This window comes from Gambusia affinis, linkage group LG18 (genome assembly GCF_019740435.1).
Source record: "Gambusia affinis linkage group LG18, SWU_Gaff_1.0, whole genome shotgun sequence".
NCBI lineage: Eukaryota > Metazoa > Chordata > Actinopteri > Cyprinodontiformes > Poeciliidae > Gambusia > Gambusia affinis.
The window spans coordinates 9,869,825-9,890,466 of record NC_057885.1 but is presented as its reverse complement, the minus strand read 5'-3'; the positions used below and the strand labels follow the sequence as shown (position 1 = coordinate 9,890,466).

Genomic DNA, 20,642 nt, shown 5'->3' with positions numbered 1-20,642 from the left:
TTGGATTTGTTGTGGTCGGTCACATTTACCAAAAAGCACCACTCTTCTCATTAGGCTGAACAAAGAAAACAGTATGTGAGTTAAGAGACTAATATTTTAACTTCAGGATGCATCATATATTGAGATGTTAGGCGGTCCGTGCCTGTTAAATGGATTGAGCGGTCCTCAGCCTGAAAAAGGTTTGAGAAACACTGGACTAAATGTCAAATGAAAAGGGTAGTTTCTCTAAAATCACGTGGTGCGTCACCGCTGTACCCGTTTCTCATCAGTGGCAGTGTCGTCTCCCTCAGTCTTGTGAGTTGTGTTCTGATTTGCAGTCTTAAGCTCGCCCGCTGAGCTTCCTGTCGTAGCCGAGAGTTTTCTCAAAATGCCAAGTAGATAGCTGGGTTACATTCCGCTCTGCTGTCCCGGAGAAACACTCAAGATTTGAAAATAGCCAAAAGCAAAAAAAAAAAAAAAAAAAGCCCAACAACAAAAAAAAAAAGTGATTGACGTAGGAAGCTCGAGGGAGGATCCGTCAGGCAGCTCAAGCTTAATGGTGCCGTGGCTTTGATAGTCAAAGTCCTTATTTTAAAGGAAGAAAGTGACTTTGGACCAGGTTTATTTTCAAGCAATTACATTTGCCCTTCCCTTATTGTTCACTGAGAACATCGTTTCAAAACATGAAACCCAGAGGATGTTTAACCTCATAGATGGAAATTTCTTCTCAAATAATTTGGAGGACTTCGACTCCATCCGCAGCGTTCTTCTTTACAGGTCAGTCGGAGCTTGTTCGGAAATTTCATGAGTCTATATTTTGGTAGCGCTTTTGCCGATTGTGTGCTTCTGTTTGCGAGCCGGGGAACTTTGCCAGGCTTGCGCCGAATGCCAAAGGGGATAAAAAATAAAGCAAAATAAATAAATAAATAAATAAAACTTAAGGTATCTGCAAGGATTAGATGCTGAGCTAATATAATAAACCAACGAGTAGAAGCTGGATATTCACTTTTGGTCGTGTCGTGTGTTGTATATTGAAATTTTATAAGCTGTTTATGGCGTACACCTTTTACTTTCTGTAATTTTATGAGTTGGAATCCGAGTTAATGTCGCGAATCTCTCATTTCAGGTTAAAATGCAACTTGACAAGTTAGCCAAGTTAACTTTACTTCTCTCAAGCTTGTTGGTACTACATCTGACGAAAAATAATTAATATAAACCAGTTCTTCTATTTTACATAATGGAGACGTATGTGGATTTAAAAAAGACTAAGCAGGTTAACACCCTTAAGTGGGCGCTGGAATATCGTAATTTTTTTTTATGGCATAGCCGTCTGCAAATCCGCTAGCGGGACGACGCTTGTGTGTTGTTAAGGGCAACGGTGACATCCACCAATCAGAACGTACGCTCTTGTGTCACGTGACACTCCGTACACATTCGCCAGCGCTGTATCAAACATGGCGACAGCATTTTCTTTTATTATTATTCCCCAGAAATAAAGTACTGAAATAACTTTTGGTCCAGTTCGGGACTTTACGCTTGAATGAGATGGTTCTACAACACGATGGCGTCCGTGAGCCCCGGACTTTGCTCTGAAAATACACTTTCGACAGCTCAGAAAGCAAAAGAAGATGGGGACACTGAGTCCACATCATCGAGTTCCAGCAGCGCCGACTACAACTAGTAAGGATAACTTGTTTCAGTCTGGGATTAGAGACAAAAAAAAATGTTCCAGCTACGGTTTCAGGCTGCTATATGTCATTTAAAAGTCAAGATAGGTAAAATGTCAAGATGTTTTCTGGTTTGGACGCCCTTGTTTATTCCATAAAGCCCTCGTACAGCATGTCTTCCCATATAATCTATAACAACATAGCGTGGATGTAGTTTTTATTTTATTTTATCTAAATACGTAAAGGTTTTTAAATCCACTTTAAATATATTCCTATAAACCTGCTTTTCATTTCGTTTTACTTGTGCAAGGCAGAATAAATGAAGAAAATACTTGTAGCTCTTGTATCAAAAATTGCAAACCATGCACATTAATAGAGCCTTTCATAATTTCCTGTGGCTGTGAAAGTATCCCTACTATTATTTTGACTTTGCAAACACAAACTCATAAGTACCAACTCTGATCCCCTTAAATAAAATTTAGCACAGCCTCTTGCCTTCAGAAGTTGTCTTATAGTAAAGTAGATCCAATTCTTCTTTGAAGCTCCACATGTTTTGTTCTTTATTATTATTATTATTATTAGAGAGCATTAATGTATAAACGTCTTCTCCCAGGAGGTTCCTGATCAGAACCAGAATATTTTAACACCAGGCTGCAACTCTTTTGTGAGATCAATGGAGTTTTAAGAGAAAATGACATGGAAACTTGAATGAATCTATAAAGCAACAGTGTAAATAAGTAACAAAAAAGGCTCCAGACAATTGCAATAAATCAAACACCATCTTAAGAAAATTTTAAAAAGCTCTAATTTTATTTTACTTGCTCATTTGTGCTTAAAAACTTTGTAAGTTTAGAAAGCAGAAGCAGTGGTTCCGTGTTTTCCCACCAGGGGTTTGGTTCATCCCGTCTCGTAAACTCTCTGTTTTGGTTCCAGTGAGCTGGAGCCAGAATGGCTGGATGACATCCAGAAGAACGGGGAACTGTTCTACCTGGAGCTAAGCGAGGGCGAGGAGGAGGCCGCGTTGGCGCGGGTCGCAGCGAGCCAGTGCTTATCCACTAACCACGTCCGCTTCAGCGAAAAGGAGGCAGAGGTCATCACGGAGCAGGCCGGCACGCAGCGGCGCGGCTCGCGGAGGAAAGGCGAGCCCGCTCTCAAAAAGCTGGCCAGGATCCTGGGGAGGAAGCGCCGTCCGTCTCAGCGCAAAGGAGGCAAGGACGGCAGCAGAGGCAAAGCGACTTCCTCGCCTCCAGCTTCCATCCTGAAGACGCAGCCGGGGCAGCAGCCAGGCGTGACCGTTCAGCGGCGGCGGCGGCTGAAGGAAGTGTGCGTCTACCTGAACCCCAAGCGTTTGGCGAGTTCGCCGACGCCTCTGTGTGAAAGAGGAGGACTGCTGGAAGCTCTGCTGGGCCTGGTGCATCGTCCTGCCTGGACTGGAGGTCAGAAAGACAGAGGAGCCGTCCGGCAGGACGGGAGACTGACCGTTCACGGGTTAATACCAAACAGTCCAGCTATAAAATGTGGTCAAATTCTGATCGGTAAGACCCTCATTCATAAAGTCACCTGTAAACGGCGTCAGGCTAGCACAGCCTAGCATCATATTTCTATTCCTGTTTTCATCCTAAATGGTTCTAGGCGTCATAGCAAGTTATCTAATTACATCACAGTTTGTTGACATAGATGTAATAAAGATATATGTACTTCAATGGGGTTAAAAGTCCAGCATGAAAATCAAATTTTTACCAAAAAGATCAGAGTTTAATTTTTAAAGCTAGTCCGTGTGGATTTTTGTTTTAACTGTGGCGGTCTACATTTAGACAGAATCAAAACATTTTGTGTCTATCAGCAAAACCAAATAGTTTGTGTCAAACAAAACTCAAATTCAATGTAATTTTGAATATGTTTGATCAGCAGCAGTTTTCTCCCGGCCACCAAAACACATGGCTCAAGTCACTATTTACATCTCCATGAGAAACCATCTCATTCTGACATCAACATTCTAACATGGGCTTTGAGTTGCAATGTTTTGTTTTGTATTTAAATATTCCACAGTGTCATAAAATTAACCTGAGGTCCATAGATATTGAAACTAAAACTCAGAGGACTTAATGTAAAGCCTTGAGCTACACAGAAAATAGTATTAATTATTTAAGAAGATGTCACCAAAGCGAGCACACTGTTTCTGATGCGCAGATATATTTTGATCAATTTCACTAAATTAGTTATTAATAAAAACGAACACAGCTATCTTTTAATCCAAGGAACTCAATAGAAAAGCTCTATTCATGTATTTAAACAAAATCTGATTTAACAACATCTCTAATTATTCTAACTGAGCAGCGGTTATGCACACACACCAGGGATGAAATAACCGTGGAAATTTATTGAAGTTCAGGTCATCAGCCGAGTTCCACATCTTTGCTGTGGGATTCATTTTGTAGTTTTAATACAAAACAATGTGGAAAGCCTTCAAGGAGTATGCACACTCGTACGAGACGCTGCAAATCGATTCTCTGTGTACGACGTGTGCAGAAATGATCACTGGACTGTTTTTCCTCAGCTTTATATGAGGAATCTGCTCTAATCAGTCACTTTGTGTTCCTTGCTGCAGCATGTTTGAGCCATTAGAGCAGCTAAAAAGCTGCAGTGATCATTAATCGCAAGCACGTGAAGCTGTTTAACCGCCTTTTATTGGATTCTTGCTGGCAAAAAAACAACAACAACAAAAAAAGACATCAAATGCCATCGGTTTCCTACAATGAATAGTAAATACTATCAGGTATCTTCTGAACAACTCCACTTTGTGGGGTGAGCTAACATGTGAAGTTCATATCAGGGCTACCGTATGTAGTAAAGTTGTCTCATCTTAGCAGATTAAATAATAATTTTTTTTCTCCGTTCAGGCGACGTCCTCTTGGCAGTGGACGATGTTGACGTGAGCCCTGAGAACATCGAGAGGGTTCTGTCCTGCATCCCAGGACCGACGCAGGTCAGGCTCCTGTTCCTAAACACTCTGGAGTTCAGGCAGGATTTGACCTGCCGCAATAAGCAATAAATCAATTCATCGTATAATATACTTAACAGACGACAGTCGTTATAGAGAAGCTCTCCTTTAATGTCGCTGAAAAGCTGGAATTTTTACAAACGTTGTAAATATTTGACACCCGGTGCGAAGCAGTTCGTTTGCACTTTTGCCTGTTCTCCATGTCTAAACTGAATAAGTATTAGTCATGATCCATTTAAATTACTATTGTTTTGTTTGTTTGTTTTGGATATTTAAATTTGTTTTCCAGTTCAAGTGTTAAATTTTCTCTAGAAATGAAAGTCGTCTTTTTTTTATCTTTAAGATGGTGGACTTGCGATAACATGTCATTATTATATCAATTGAAAAAAGTCTCAAAATGACAATAATATCGTTTATCACAATAATTTCAGGAATAATTTATCATTATTATATCAATTGAAAAAAGTCTCAAAATGACAATAATATCGTTTATCACAATAATTTCAGGAATAATTTATCATCCAGCAAAATTTGTTCTTGTGACAAATTTAGGCAGAATCCGATTACTTTTGTTTTAAACCTGATTTATTGTTATTGTTCCTTCTTCTATTAGCTTCTTAACGAGTTAATATTTTAATGACTTGTTTTTCTGAAACCCTTTTACCTGCTAATAGTGTTTTTTTTTTCCTGCTTCAGGACTTCAGAATGTTACAAATATGCACATAAAGCAGAGAGCAGAGTGGGCGGACATAGAAAACCCCCAGGACTTAAAACAAAAGAAAAGAAAAAAAAACTAAACGCAAAACTCCTCATTTTTAACTCCTCGAAAAAACAAAAAAAAAAAACCACATCAAAAAGCAGGAATTTGCAAATGACAGAGCGTGCCATGAGCCGAAGCCGAAACATGTTGGCTCAGCCGGATATGCCGTGTGACAATTTTGGCGCCACAGGAAGCTGTTGTGGCTCAGCTGATTAGAAGATGTAGTCGGAAACCAAATTGCATGCAGGGGAAGACTTCATGGAAAAATAGCAAGGTTCTCTGGGCTCAGGAATTAGCTTCGGACTTGAAATAGAGCCGTGCTGCTGACAGACGGGTTTATTTTGTCCAAATAAGCGTGAGTTTGATGTTGGGTGGTTTTTCTGTGTGGCCGCCGGCCCACATGGAGCAGACAGGGCTTATTATGGGATGCGTATTAGCATTAAAGTCAGGTCCGCTGTGCCATTTTCTAACCCTAACTGCAGTGTCTCCCATGTGTGTGTGTGTGTGTGTGTGTGTGTGTCCATCAATGGATGGTTGGTAAATGACTGACATCAACAGGCTGGAATTTCAATGAAAGCACACTCATGCCTGACCACAGCCGTATAATTCATGAAGGAAAGTGCTGCAGTTTGCCCATTCAGGCTTTTTTTCTCTCTGTTTTCCCCGACTCTGAGGTCTGAACTGTTTTACTCGTGTCTACATTTAATGCGTTCGGGTCACATTCACTTGCATCATTTGCTGAAATAATTGCAAACAAAGGTCAAGTTAAATCCTGCTGGTTGTGTTCAGACCTCGCCGCTACGACGGGGCATTTAGACGGAGGTAATACGTGGAAAGGTTCATCACACGATGAATCAGGATTGGCCGCTGGCTCCGTAAAGACAGTCTTCCAGTAAAAGGGGCTAAAATAGCTGGGAGCCTTGATGTAGGGGCCTGCTGGAGGGGCAGGCGGCCTGTGGTTAGAGCTGACAGGCTCTGCACAGACCGTTGGATTAGAAAAATATAGCTTTCACCTTTCTGGCACGGTAATTTGATCTTTTTTTTTAACGTCATATTTGGTCTGAGCTGGAAGACAGAGTAACATACAGACCCAGATGGCTTTACAGCTATTATGTTATTCCTGCCGACCCAAACAATGCTCATATTAAACCTGATAGGGTTCTTATATTTCACGGGATAGCCTGGAATTTCTTGTCTGTATTTTCAAGGTTTGGAAAAGCATGGATAAAGAAAATGAAGATAAGAAAATATTTGGTTTTCCAGCCTTTATTTGCTATCCCGTTGTTTAGGACGCAAAGATCTATCCATCCTTAAACAGTCTTACATTATCATCTTAAATTAAGGCCATAAAATGTATTAAATTCATTAGATAAATGCTAGCTAGCCTTAAATACGTTAATCTCAGGTCTTAAATTTATGTCGTATATTCTATGTAGTTTATTTTTCTCGTGGGACTTTTCTGCCAGGCAAAAGTTTGAGTCAAACACAAACATCTTCATCACGTGTTTTGATACGAGGCCACCGCTAGCTAGCTAGCTGCTAACATACCCCTGTTAGCTAGCTTAGGTTTGTTGTTTTGTTTGTATTTCTTTCTAAATCATGTAAAGCACTTTGAATTGCCTTGTTGCTGAAAATGTGTAATAAAATTACCTTAGCCTGCTAGCTAGCGTCTTGCATCTGTCTTTGGAAAGTTTGCTGGACGATGTTCGTCTTCTGTCGATGCTGCGTTCATTTTGTTCAAAAAAGTTTGGCTGTACTGCTATAAAATATACATTTTTGTTTTGTGCATCTCTGTTGTGATACACGTCCTGAATTTCATTTACAATGGTCTTTAAAAGGTTCCTATGGGGCGTGCTGTGGTGGCGCAGTGGGTTAGCACGCCCCACGTTTGGAGGCCTTAGTCCTCGACGCGGACGTCGCGGGTCCCGGCGACCTTTGCCGCGTATCCTCCCCCCTCTCCTTGCCCTCTTTCCTGTCTGCCTACTGTTGCAAAAAATAAAATAAAAAATATGAGCCACTAGCGCCGCCAAAAAACTCTTAGGAGGAAAAAAAAAAGGTTCCTGTAATTCAGACATGAAAACGTGTAGGAACGTTGTGAAAAAGCTATTCTCAAAGGAAATGCAAGAAATACACCACTGGGGTGTGCTGCGGTGGCGTAGGGGAAAGCGCGACCCACGTTTGGAGGCCCCGAGTCCTCGATGCGGCCGTCGCCGGTTCGATTCCTGGACCCGACGACATTTGCCGCATGTCTTCCCCCCTTCACTTCCCCCTTTCCTGTCAGCCTACTGTCATATAAGGGACACTAGAGCCCACAAAAAGACCCCCTGGAGGGAAAAAATAAAAAAAAACACCACATTTTGAAGTAGGCCTGTTTTGATGTTATGCTACGATTCTGCATTTTAAAAACATTAACCAATAGGAGCGCAGCAAGCCGACGGTCCCCGCAATGTGTGTTTGTTGAAACAACTCCAGTTTGTTTCCAATTAGGAGACGCCCAAAGCTGACTCTATACTCACTCGTGGCTTGGCAGAAGCGTGGGTTTTTTCTTTTACCAAGAAGAAATTGACTCATGGGTGTCAAGGTTATTCGCAAAGAAAAAAATCTGAAAAGTGTGGCGTGCATTTGTATTTAACACATCTTCCTATCTACTTTGCGTCTACTTTTAGACATAGCTCTTCTCCTTCACCTGACTCCATATCTGCCTCCTGCCCGCCCGCCAGGTGACGCTGACGTTGGAGACGGCAGCTCCAGTAGACAGCGCTGCTCCCAGTGACTCCTCTCCAGTCCAGAAGATGAAGGCCTCTCCACCAGTCAGCCAACTGGTGCGCTTGTTGTGGGGGGAGGACACGGCGGAGCTCCAGATGGCCATCGGACACATCCCGCACATCGTCATGTATCTGTCGCTCAAACTGGACTCTACATCTCTGCAGGAAGAGGTCGGTCTCTACAACACCTGTAACAAAACCACTAGATGTTTATTTCCTGATTAGAATCACCGGAAACTGTTCACTCTGGAGTTTACCGAGTTGTTTTTAGTCAATATTTGAGCCAATAAAACCTCTGGATGTTTTATTGGACGTGTTGTGCTGGTTTAATAGAGTATATGTGAGGTTTCCAAGTAGGAAAGTAGGCTTTGGCTCAGAATAAGTGGGAAATAAAAGGCCTTATATAGCTGTTAAACCTAAAATGAGTGTGATCTAAGTCTTGGCTCCTGGTTTTCTGATCTTAATGCAGAGGATTTGTTCACAGCCTGAAAAAGTGTGGAGTTTTGTTAAGGTTTTTTTTTCCCATATTTGAATAAGTATGGAGTGAGAACATCAAAGATTGGAAGATAATTTTATATCCAGCTTTTATTACTTATTCTGTTGTCTAAATGTCCCGTTGATCCGTTAGGCTTTTTCATTATTCATCCGTCGTCAGGATCATTTTTAGCAACATGTAGGCCTGTCACAAAAAAAATTTTGCTGGACAATAAATTGTCTCAGTAATGATCACTATAAACGATTGAAGCCTGTTTCAAGAAATATAATAATGCAAGTTTTCCCTCTAAAAGACCAATAACTTGTAATTTAGTGAAGAACTCTTAACTTTGTAACGGGAAGATGTTTTAAATTTCCTAAATAAAACACATCAACAACAACAACAAAAGAAACACAAATAGATAAGACCTAAATAAAACATGAAGCCATAAATAAAATAATGATTTATTATGAGAATAGAAATGATCCAGCTCATTTTAATTTATCGTGCGGTTAATTTATTACAGGCTTAGCAACAAGGCAGTTCAAAGTGCTTCACAGGAACCAGTTTTGAGAAAATCACGAAGCAAATATACAACAAATATGCTAATCATTGTTTTATTGATTATGAATCAAGGGTAACTCTGAACAGGTGGGTTTTTAGACTTGATTTAAAGGAATTCAGTGTTTTGGCAGCTTTGCCGTTTTCTGGAAGTTTCTCCCAGATTAGTGGAGGATAAAAGCTGAATGCTGCTTTGTTCTGGTTCTGGTTCTGGGCATGCAGAGGAGACCAGAACCAGAAGACCTGAGTGATCTGGAGGGTTGATACAATGACAACTGCAGCGTATTTTGGTGTCAAGCCATTCAGTGATTTATAAACTAACACAAGTCTGTTTCTCTGAGCTCCATGGAGCCGGTGGAAGGACTTTGACCGGCTTCACCCTATCAGAACCGTTTGCCAGGAAAATTAAATCACTGAACAGGGCCAACATTAAATTAACATTAAATTCAACAGGGTTATGCTAGCGCTGTTGAATTAAACATAGAACTCCAGTGTTTCCGCAGTCTTGGAAATTGTTGATTGGAAGCCACAAGCCTTTAGAGGAGACACTAAGAAGATTGAAGCCAAGCAGGCAGTGGGTGCTGCGAGTGGACAAAAACAGCTTGGGCCGCTTTATTATGCGAGTCGACTGCAAATCAAACCTCATTCACAGAACAAAAGGCTGCTTCTGCTCAAACCGTGGATGTCTAAACACTTTTCCATCCCTTTGGAAAGCAAATTCTTGCGGAGACTAAATCATTACTTTGGCTCTTAGCAACCCTTACATACAGCCATTAGGGCATCACTCACACCACTTTAATTGTGTTGGTTCCCTGAAAAAGGATCCGGGTAATTGAGTGCAAAGACGCAAAGTTGAGAAGGAAATCACAGCATTAAAAGCGAATCCCTCGGGACGTTTTCTGGAAACTACTGCCGTGGACGACTTCCAGGACAAAGGAAAAGAAACGTCAGAAAGCTCCGTGATTAGTTCGGCTTCTTACGGCAAATGACCCACGATTTAAACGCTGTCAGCTGCATTCTGTGGAGCCTTAATCAAATCTGTTTTGGATCAGAGCGTAACAACAACGAGCCGTTCCTCCAAACCCCTCGCTTTTTCCTTTTTTTAATTTTTTTTTTTTGATCAGAACCAAGTTTGTAGGTGCGTTCGGATTATATGTGTGGACACACCTTTCCTGTTGTGCACTGCTGCTGTGAGAAGCACTTCTGACTGACAGTGTAATTACATGTGTTCAGCTCAGCGGTCGTGCTTTTCTGTTCCCTTGCTCCTTCTCTGTGTCTCTGCGTGTCAGATTTATTTTATGTTTTTTTGCATTTATCTGGACCTAAACTACAGCGGCCAAGAGGAATAACGGCTTGTCCAGAGCCACATCAGCGAGCGGCTGATTTTCTAAATCAAGGGTGTGCACACCCTCTGAACCGTGGCTTTGATTCTTTAGTCTCATGATTGCAGGGTGGTGGAACGTGAGATGTTCAGCAGCTGCTGCAAGTTAGAGTTTCGGATCTGCACAGAGTTGTTGATATGAGCTCTCACACTTCAAAAGCCTCCCAGTGCGCTTTCTCGGCCTAATGGTTGGTATCTTTTGTGGGTCTTTTGCTCCGGTTGCCAAGGCTGCAGTTCATTTAGGAGTTTTCAGTTCCCACTCCCACCATTCAGTCCTTAAATTTCCACTACTGGAAGGACTGCTGTCTCAATAACAAATTTTGCTGGATGATAAATTGTCCCAGGACTTAATGCGATAAGCGATAATATTGATGTTTTATAGTAGTATCCTCAAAGATCAATCAACATCATATTCTAAGGAACATTGGAACTGGAAGACATTTGAAATATCCAAAATAAATAAAGAAAATAACAGAAACAAGCAATACGGTGAATTATGATGTCTGTGTAAACAAAATTATCTTAAAAAAAAAAAAAAAAAGAAAGCACCAGATTGAAGACTTTTATCACTCAGTTTTTGGTAAAAAGAGAGAGGAAAGATGAAAATGATAAATCAATCAAATGACAACTATTGAGTTTCTTTTAATTTATCATACGATTAATTGATTTATTGTTTATTCTGACAGGCCTATTAGTAATTGAACTGTGCTAACCAGCTTCTGATAGTGAAGAAATACAAATATTTGTGTTTCTCCCTCCCTAAAAGTCACATTGTCGTCATTCCACAGAGAAGCTTTGGTTAGATTTAACCCAGCTGAGCGTTATTGAGGTAGCATAAACATCCACTTGCTTGTCCATCTATTCTTCTACACCCAGCAGATGTTTTGGTTGCTGATCTTCCAAGACGAGATACCGCACATTTTTATGCTTTTTTTTTTTTTTTGTGCTGTTTGGCTAACCAGCGATGTTCTCTAAGCCTGATATGTAATTTTCAAGATGCAGGCCATATTTTACACAGTGCATTTCCAGGGTGTCCACGCATACTTAAAAAGTCTTGTATATATGTATCTAGAATTAAGGCCTTAAAATGACTTGAATTCATTCAAAAAATATAAGTTGGTGTTAAATACATTAATCACAGGACTTAAATTTATGTCATATATCTTATGTAGTTAATTTTCCTTACAGGACTTTATGTCAGGCTACAATTTGAGTCATACACAGACGTCTTCATTGCATTTTGTGACTCAAGGCGATTGGGCTACCGCTAACTGGCTGCTAATATACCCCTTCTAGTTAGCAAATTTAACACCAGTTTGCTTGTTCGCCTTCGTCACTGACTCTCTTCTGTTGGCAACCCGTACGATGCGTTTTGGTATTACGGCATTAAATTTCATTCTCGGTGGTCTTAAAAAGTCTTAAATTTGAGTCGAAATCTGCAGGAACCCTGATTTCTGAACTAGGTGACTTTATCTGTTTAGGAAGAAATCCTGTACCAGTACCCAGTCTCTGAAGCATCCAGCCAGCTGAAAGGAGTGAGAGGCATCTTCCTTACTCTGTGTGACATGCTGGAGAACGTCACAGGAGGCCACATCATCAGGTTGGGACGGCGACTTGCCCGAAAGATCAGTTTACACTCCAGCAAAGCACAGATAATCTAGAGATTCTGTCATTACATAACCTTTAATTCTCTTATTATTTAAAACTTCTAAATGTCTTTTATATCTGCTTGAGGGTTTTAGTTTTTTAAATAGACCTGAACTCGATTGAAAATCTATGAAGTATGCCTAAAAGTTAGGTCGATGCCAGAAAACTAACGTCCAACTCGACCAAAGGACCAATGGAAAAAGCTACAAGTTAAAGCTTGTGAAAGAGGTGCAACCTGCCAAAGGAGTTATTCAAAAGTTAGAGGAGACGTATGAATATATTTGAGGAAACCACAGTAACATGCTACATGGAGCTGTTAGTTGTATAAATCTAACTCCCTGTGGGAGAAAAAAAACTTCAAAATGTGTTAAAACCCCAAATTAGTGAGAGCTGTGGCAATAATGAGTGCATGTAATCTCCACAGACCTTTGAAATATTTCTTGATCGTTTGTCTCTAATGGCAAATGATAATTCATTTTTCTTCCTGCCAGTTGTTGGGGGTGGGGGAAATGACAGATAAATTTCTTTATTAAACTGTATTGGCCTGCATGCTTTGACCTGCTGAGTTCAATCGTTGACCTTTGGCATTATCTTTCTCCTCCTCGTCTTTCCGTTCTCCTCTTCCCTCGCTCAGTTCGTCTCTGTTGCTCGGGGAACATCTGGTTCACGTTGGCTACTGGAAGGAGCACAACAACCTGCTGGTCGTCGGTCTTCCTGCTGAGAGGTAGGAACAAACAAACACACCCGTGCCACACGCACACACAGACCCAAGAGGCTGCTATTACACAAGCCACAGTTGCCATTACGGAGGAAAGAAGTCGGAAGCAGACGCTGGCGCCCGAATCATTTAAAGAAATATATTTTTGTCGAAGACAAGATTTAAGAGAGCAACCTGAAGAACCCATCTGCTTTCTTCAGATGCGTTTTAAACATGTGCTTCCATTCACCCTCTTTGTTTTGAAGATGGATGCCTGCTTAAAGGAAGGAGCCGTCGCCAATAGTTTGTCAAGTTATCTGTCAGGGCTTTCCCCCGGAGAAGATCATTCATTCATGAGAGCTGTGACCCTACAGCTGAAACAACTTTCTTTTTTATCCCCCCTTACCGCCTGGCTTCCAATCAGGTTAAACATTTCCTGTTTAATGTCAGTAAGAATTACAAACATACCTTCCATTTGCCATAAATCTGATTTTTAATTTTTTCAAATTTACAACCTTTGCGTTAATGGGAATCCCTTCTGTGGGCGTATTTTAAGGCAACGCCTCAAACACTCCTGGAATAATCAAAAGCGGTTAATCAATATGTCAGGAGTCGCATTATGGACCTTCACCACTCCAAACTCATCTGTTTAAACAGTTCTGCTCTAGCGCAAACACATGAGCAACGCTGAAACGAGTGCTGGACTGGTGTCGGTTAAAAGCCAGCGACAGAGAGGCTATCACTCCAAAAACGACGTTAAAGAGGGAAATTCCAGTTTGTAAAAGCCCTCAATGACGAAGACCGCGAAGAGTTTGGCCGTTATGGCTGCTGTTACATTTGGAGGAGATCGAGGGAAGCTTGGATGTTTGAAGACACCTTCCCCAGTGTGAAGGGACAGGCTGGCATCGTCATGTTGTTTGGACTCCACAAGACATCATGAGTAACGAACATCACCTCAAGACATCAGCCAGGACGTTAAAGCTTACGCTCATGTGGGAATTCCTAATGGACAATGACCCGTTACCAGATCAGCTACAAAGTAGTTTAGGGACAACAAAGACGGTGTTATGGAGTGACCGTCAGAAAGTCCTGATCTCTGTCCCTTAGAAAACATGTGAAGAGAGCTGAGAAGGCCTTTGCAACCTGCCACCTGACTCAGTTACCTGTGCAAGCAGAAACATTCCTGTAAACTGCGGTGAGAAGGTTATGGAAGGACATCCAAAAACAAAAATGTATGTAAACCCATAACTATCTTATTATTTTGACATTTAGCGAATATAAATATATACTTTTGGTAATCCTAACTGATACAAAACATGAAAAGTTTGCCCTGATTTTGTCCGACAGTGAGAGAAAATGTCTCAGAGAACAAGAAAGAACGAACGGAAGCAAAAATGTCCCCCTAGTTTTCTACACCGGGGAAATGATTTACTTTTGGAAAATTACTTTTCCAGAAATTTGCAAACCGTGTAGGAACGGCGTTACAATCTCACCGTTAGCGAAACGGTGAAGTTGATCAGACTCGTTGCTGTCAAACGTCCAGAAGTGGCTGATGACCAGAATCAGACAAACTCCCAGCTGCACGTTCCTTTTCTCTAAGTGCTAACACAGATGGAGGTGGATCCAATTGTGCTGAAGCTGGAGTTTAGCCCGGTGCGCCTTTAACTTCATCCCTGTCTTCTCGCAGGGTCCCCCTGCTGTCCCTGCAGACGGTGGTTGGCGACGTGGTGCGGACGCTGAAGGTGATGTACGGCTCCTTGAACAGGTCGGTCTCTCGTCATTCTCTACCTCTTCTCTCTCGGATTTTGGGGCGTGATCTTTCACCATTTTTTTTTCTTTGACATCCTCAATGTGTCCTCTGCAGCGCGTTCTGTAAGGCGGACCACGCCCTCAGGTTGGACCATTTCTTCTGCTTGTTCTTCCAGCAGCTCATCCAGCCGTGGCGCCTGTGGAAAGGCTCCCCGCCGCCGCCCGACGTTTCTGGGAGCCTTTTTCTGGACGGACTGCCGGCGGTCCGATGGCTCACTTTGCCTCCGGAAATTAAGGTTTGTTTTCTTCACGCGCCACACGTGAGCGGCTGTCGCGTGCAGCTTGTGTTCATGTGCAACACGGCCGTTTGATCAAATTAAAATAAAATGAATCAACGCTGTATTGTGGCGTGTGTTGGCGATTTACCGTTGGTGCGTGTTCTCCTCAGATGGAGGTGGATACAGTTCTCTCTGACTTTGAGTCCTCTGACTTTGGAGAAATGGTGAGACTGGTCGAATTATTCCAGATTATGAAAACTGAATGTTTTGTTCGTCCATGAGTGAAACTTGTGTTGCGGGAACAAACACATGCTAGCTTAGAAATGCGTCCCGGTTTAGGTTAGCCTGTTTTTGGAAGCATGTTCATGTCAACTGATGCTCTGATTCTTTTGACCTAATCAGATTTGATTCCTTTTCAGCATTAACTAATTACAAAACTCTCCATTGCAAGTCATCTCTCCATATTTATTTTTTCTGCAGTCAGAGGACTTCTTTGGCCTCAGGCGTCTCTATGTTATACTCGGCTCCTGTTTGTTCTACAAGGTAAGGGTCAAAGTGGAAACAAGCACAAACTCCAGTCTGGACAGCAACCTGCAGATTCTCCAGACAAATAAAATAGAGTGGGACTGTATTCACACCGCTTGGATTTTTTAGAATATTTTGTCAAGTGACAACCACAAACTTTGTTTTTTTTTAATGAATATTTTTGCGACACACAAACTTGAGGTAATTGCAAAGTGGATTGTTTTTATTGAACATCCTGGAGTCGGTGTCTTTGTTGACTCACCTTTTGGCGTCACACATCCAGATTGAACTCAGCTGGAATTATGGGTGAAGTTTGACTGAATAAGCTCAATATTTATGTTTGAAGGTATTACTCTGGATTTTATTTAGGCGTGCATATGTTAAAGGGAGAAGAATGTGTGTGTGTGTGTGTGCCACCCTTTTTCAGATTTTAACTTATTTTTCTAAAGCCATGTGTGATTTTCCTTCCACTGCATCATTTTGTGCCTCTCTGCCCTCAGTCCTACCTGATTGCCAACCATCTCCCGAAGGAGAACCTGCTGGACGTGTGTCTGTACTGCCAGCACTTCTGCCTGCTGCCGCTGGCGTCGGAGCAGCGTGTCGGTCAGCTGGTCATCTGGAGAGAAGTGTTCCCGCAGCAGAGAGCCAGCGGAGAGACGGCGCCGGGCTTCAGCCAGCCTCAGGGACGGCACTTCCTCCTTATAGTGGGGCTGGTGAGGAGAGAAACCTTTAACCTGTGTTTTCGCTTCTGAAACGGGTAAAACCTGCTTTTGCGAAGCTACACTCATCTCTCCGTCTGTCTGTCTGTCTGTCTGTCTGCACCTCAGAGGCACTTCATGCAGTGCGTCCTGTTGGAGGCGGGCGGGTGTGCGTCTCCGGCTCTGGGCTCTCCAGGACCCGATTGTGTTTATGTGGATCAGGTGAGGGGGAGGGCGGCTTGTCGCAGCTGATCTGCTAATCGGCTCCAGATTGAAATGAAGACGCTTGAACTCCTGCTGTGTCGTCAGGTGAAAGCCACCCTCCTGCAGCTGAACGCGTTGGAGGCGGCCATGGAGGAGCGGCTGAACGTCCCGTCCGCTCCCTGCCTCTCCTGTGCCGACTGGTTCCTCCCTGCCGCCTCGACCCGGGACCGCCTGGCGTCCTCGTCCCCCGTCCTCAGCAGGCTGGCCGGGGCCATTCGGGGGTCTCCGTCCGGGCACAGAGGGCGCAGCCTGTTCGGCGAGAAGTCCCGCAAGTCCAGCCCACAGAGGAGCTTGTCGGACAGCGGGAGCGAGGGTCCGGTGGACGCCAGGTCCGGTTCGTCAGCCGCTCTGGGTCTCAGCCCTCACTCCACCCCGGACTCAGAGAGACGGATAGGAGGCAGACGGGACTCTCTGGGATCTGATGGGAGCGGAGGCAGCGCAGGCCTCTTCAAGGTACAGTTATCGTTTGCCAAAAGTCAAAAAATGACTATCATCTTTTCTTTCTTTTTTTCCTCCCCACCAGGGGGTCTTTTTGTGAGCTCTAGTGTCCCTTATATGACAGTAGGCTGACAGGAAAGGGGGAAGTAGAGTCGAGGACTGAAGGCCTCCAAATGTGGGTCGCGCCACCACAGCACGCCCGACTATCATCTTTTGACAAAAAATGACTCGAGGTGGTAATACTGCCAAAACAAAACAAAACACTTCTGTCAAGAAATGGCCATCTTGTTAGGAAGGTGATGATATGAAGGTAAAATTAGCGTTGCTTTACTGCAGCGTGGAGTTAAGAGTCAGAGTTATTTGCTTTATTGGACGAGTCACACTCAGGCTTCTGTAGCACAATGAATAGGCCCGATATGCACAATATAAAGTTCCGTTCATATAGTAGATCGTTCAGCCTGTCGAGGAAATAAAGAAAGTAAATGGCAGAAGTTTATTAGATTGGAACAAGTGCAGCTCAAAGCATCCTCAACACAAACATCTCCGCTCCTATCAGTCACGCATCCCAATTGATTTGGACTTGACTCACCCTGCGGTTGCAACAAGCCACAAGACGGAGCTGGAAGATGTTAAACAAAAACTTAAAATGGGAGAAGATAAAACTGCTTACTCAAACTATGGCCTGACAAAGGAAGCGGTAAAGTCCTAATTATAAGACGGCAGGTTTACATCCGGCTCGGGCGTCTAATTAAAGTTAAAGTGAAGTCAGGGGTTCAAAGTCTACATGGAAAGACAGCTTTGCTCTGCCCAAATTAGATTTTACTCAATTTATTAAAATTGGCGTTTTGAAAAAAAAGTGACCCAAATCCTGTTTGTGTGATTTCAAATGAGCCTTGAAGAATTTGAAAAGTACGTGTTTGTAATGTAAAAAATAATTTTGAAGTTTTACAGCTAATAACATTCCCTGTCTACACACAAAAAAATATATATTTTATGTGCTTGATTTTTGTCTTTTCATTTCTTTCTTGGTATTTTTGACTCAACAAATTTGGCCCGTGTGACAAAGTTTTGCCACCCCTAATTTACTGTTTTTAAAACATTATTTAATGCAATGAACATCTTGCAAATTTACAAAGAAAACATAGACTGAGTTTCTGCTACAAGTCTTTTGTTTTTCTTTTTTTTTTAAAGTAATTATTTCCGTGAGGTTTTATTTCTCGAATCCTCAAACTATCTCAAGGTAGATCAGGTGGCAAATCTGGTGATCTTCGTAAAACAAACCTTGGATTCAGGGAGATTTTTTTTTTTTTTTATCCTCTTTACTGTCCAGATGCCCAGGATGAAGCACCCAAACCCTTTCTACCTGGGGTCCCTGAAGAAAACCCTGACTGACAGGGAGACGGAGGAAACGTACAACACCATAAAGTAACGCAGAGAACAAACCGCCTCCTGTGTGACTTTATGCATTTAGTCGTGTTCGCGTCCGACAGATCACTGTGTCGCCTGTCACAGACTGACTTCGGGTGCGGAGAACACCTTGTTTCACTACGTCCTGATGGAGACGGTGCAGGGGATCTTCATCGCTCCCACGCACAGAGAGGTGGCTCAGCTCAGCGGCTCCATCCACCCGCAGCTCATACGCAACTTCCACCACTGCTGCCTCTCCATACGCGCCGCCTTCCAGCAGAGTCTGCCGGCCAGGGTGAGGGGACGCATTCCCAGATCGTTTGGGCTTCTGTTAAGATTTTGACTCTTTTTTTTTTTTTTTTTTTAACAAGGTCTTTCTAATTCTGCTTCCATTTGCGTCAAATATTTTCCATTTCACTGCAAAAGCACAAAAGTCTTACAAAGTATTTTTAGTCTAGGTTCTTGTGAAAATACCTTAAAATACATGAAATAAGACAAAACCGACTTACAAGCAACTTTTCAGAGAGAAACAGGAGCTTGTTTTGAGTGAATAATTCCTTAATGTGGACCAAAAAAAAGTACTGGTTCTATTAGCAGATTAATTCACTTACAACATGGGCCAAATGTCTTGTTATAAGTGAAATAATCTGACCATTGAACAAGTACTTTTTCATCAAAGTTAAGAAGCTATTGACTTAAAACTCCTATGTCTTGTTGAAATGTTGCTCATAAGTTGGTTTTGTGTACAAAGATATTTGCACTAGAAACTAGACTAAAAATACTTTGTAAGATGTTTTGCTTTTGCCGTGTTGGACAACAGTTGGTTAAAGAGTTTCTCCCCTTTGATGTCACAGAAAAGCCGAAATTTTGAGAAACGCTGCAAATATTTGCCACCCGGTATTAAATAGTTAATTTGCACTGCCTGCTACTTTTGCCTGCTTTTATCCTTAGTTTAATAATTATTTTTAAAATGCAAATAAGTTTACCGAGACTTCATAGTCCATTTCAGTTATTGTTGCTTGATTTTTTATTTTATTTTTTTTTATTTTGGTCGTTTAAAATGTTTTCCTGTTCCACTTGTAAATGTTCTTCGGTTAATTGAAAATGTGCTAAATTAGTTTGTAATTGTAACATGACAAGATGTGGACGATTCTTTTATTTATTTAATTTTTTCTTTTATTGCCTCTGTTTTGTTTGTTTTGCATTTGAAGGAGAAAACTTTGCATCCGTTCGTGTCTTACAATCAAACAGAGAAGCTCATTTTCTTCCCAGCATCCTTTGCGTCTCCTGCCAGCTCGGTGACATCGCGTGACTCTCTGCGTTGCTTGGTGTCCTGCAGGGTTGCCGTGCAGCAGACCGTTCTCAGCGGTCCGGCTGGGGTCTGGGCCCGGTTAAAGAACATGGGGTTCTGTTTCAGTGCAAGCCGGAGAACTGGACCGACCAGAGGAAACCCGCCCCCACCATGACTTACTGGGTAATAGGGTACGTCTGGGTCCAAAACACACGTAATACCGAACCTTTAATGTGTGTGAGAAGCAGGCAGGGGGTTCAGATATGTGAAGCTCTTAAATAATATGAACTTGTCTTCTCATAATCTAGGATCTTAAAAAAAAAAAAAAAAGAAACTTTCACTTCAAACGGAGCTGCTAACGCAGCCACTTCCTTTTTGACGGGGGTTTTAAATCAGGACGCTCGTCCTCGGTTCCAAGCCTCTTTTAAAAGATAAACATCTTTGCTTTGTTCTGGTTCCCAGGAGGATGCTGCTGGAGCCGGTTCCTCAAGAGTTCTACGTCTGCTTCCACGACTCGGTGCCGGAGGTTCCCGTGGAGATGGCCTTCAGACTGTCCTTCGGTTTGGGTTTATGATGCGTCGACGGCATGAACACTCCCTGCACAATCTCAAGAAAAATCAAACAGATGCTCTTTTTTTCTGTGCTGTAGAGTTTTGGTTTGTTTTTTTTTTTCTTTCCGTCTTTGCTTTCCACATGTTTTTTCTGCAGATAAGCAGTGGAGCATGACTGAGGCTGTTTCAGCTCCAAGTCGGATCGTTGCAGTGCCTTTTTTTTTTTTTTTCTTCCTCACCATGAACGCACAGTGAACTTCCCGACGAACGAATACCTCCATTCCACATTGACCAGCTGACCTGTCGGTTGTGTGCTGTGAACTTTACAACCCTAAACCAGTGAAAAAGAAAAACGCTGCTGCATGAATCTCCATCCAGTATAGCTAGACTGATGATTTCATTTTGTTTTGGGTTTTTTTTTGTATGCAAAGCAGTAAACATGTGTTAATTTAAATTTTTGTACAGTTTTGTATGGGAAATTGTTACATAATAAAACACTATTTGACAA

General features: G+C 42.2%; 1 protein-coding gene across 3 annotated transcripts; it reads left to right on the top strand.

Annotated features, from left to right (window-relative positions):
- The first annotated feature begins 32 nt into the window (after positions 1 to 32).
- intu (inturned planar cell polarity protein) lies at positions 33 to 20,642 on the top strand. 3 transcript variants are annotated; one of them, XM_044097331.1, is made up of 17 exons: positions 33 to 756; positions 2,580 to 3,181; positions 4,547 to 4,632; positions 8,128 to 8,343; positions 12,071 to 12,189; positions 12,871 to 12,960; positions 14,621 to 14,698; positions 14,798 to 14,978; positions 15,131 to 15,184; positions 15,441 to 15,503; positions 15,986 to 16,198; positions 16,313 to 16,405; positions 16,493 to 16,900; positions 18,216 to 18,310; positions 18,398 to 18,587; positions 19,632 to 19,774; positions 20,046 to 20,529. In XM_044097331.1, the coding sequence occupies exons 1-17, from the start codon at positions 677 to 679 to the stop codon at positions 20,155 to 20,157; spliced, it is 2,823 nt and encodes a 940-aa protein (XP_043953266.1). In that variant the 5' UTR covers positions 33 to 676; the 3' UTR covers positions 20,158 to 20,529. The 3 variants fall into 3 exon arrangements, with proteins under 3 accessions (XP_043953266.1, XP_043953265.1, XP_043953264.1); XM_044097330.1 differs by lacking the exon at positions 33 to 756 and adding an exon at positions 826 to 1,659 and having other exon boundaries at positions 15,131 to 15,154; positions 15,447 to 15,503; positions 20,046 to 20,642; XM_044097329.1 differs by lacking the exon at positions 33 to 756 and adding an exon at positions 827 to 1,659.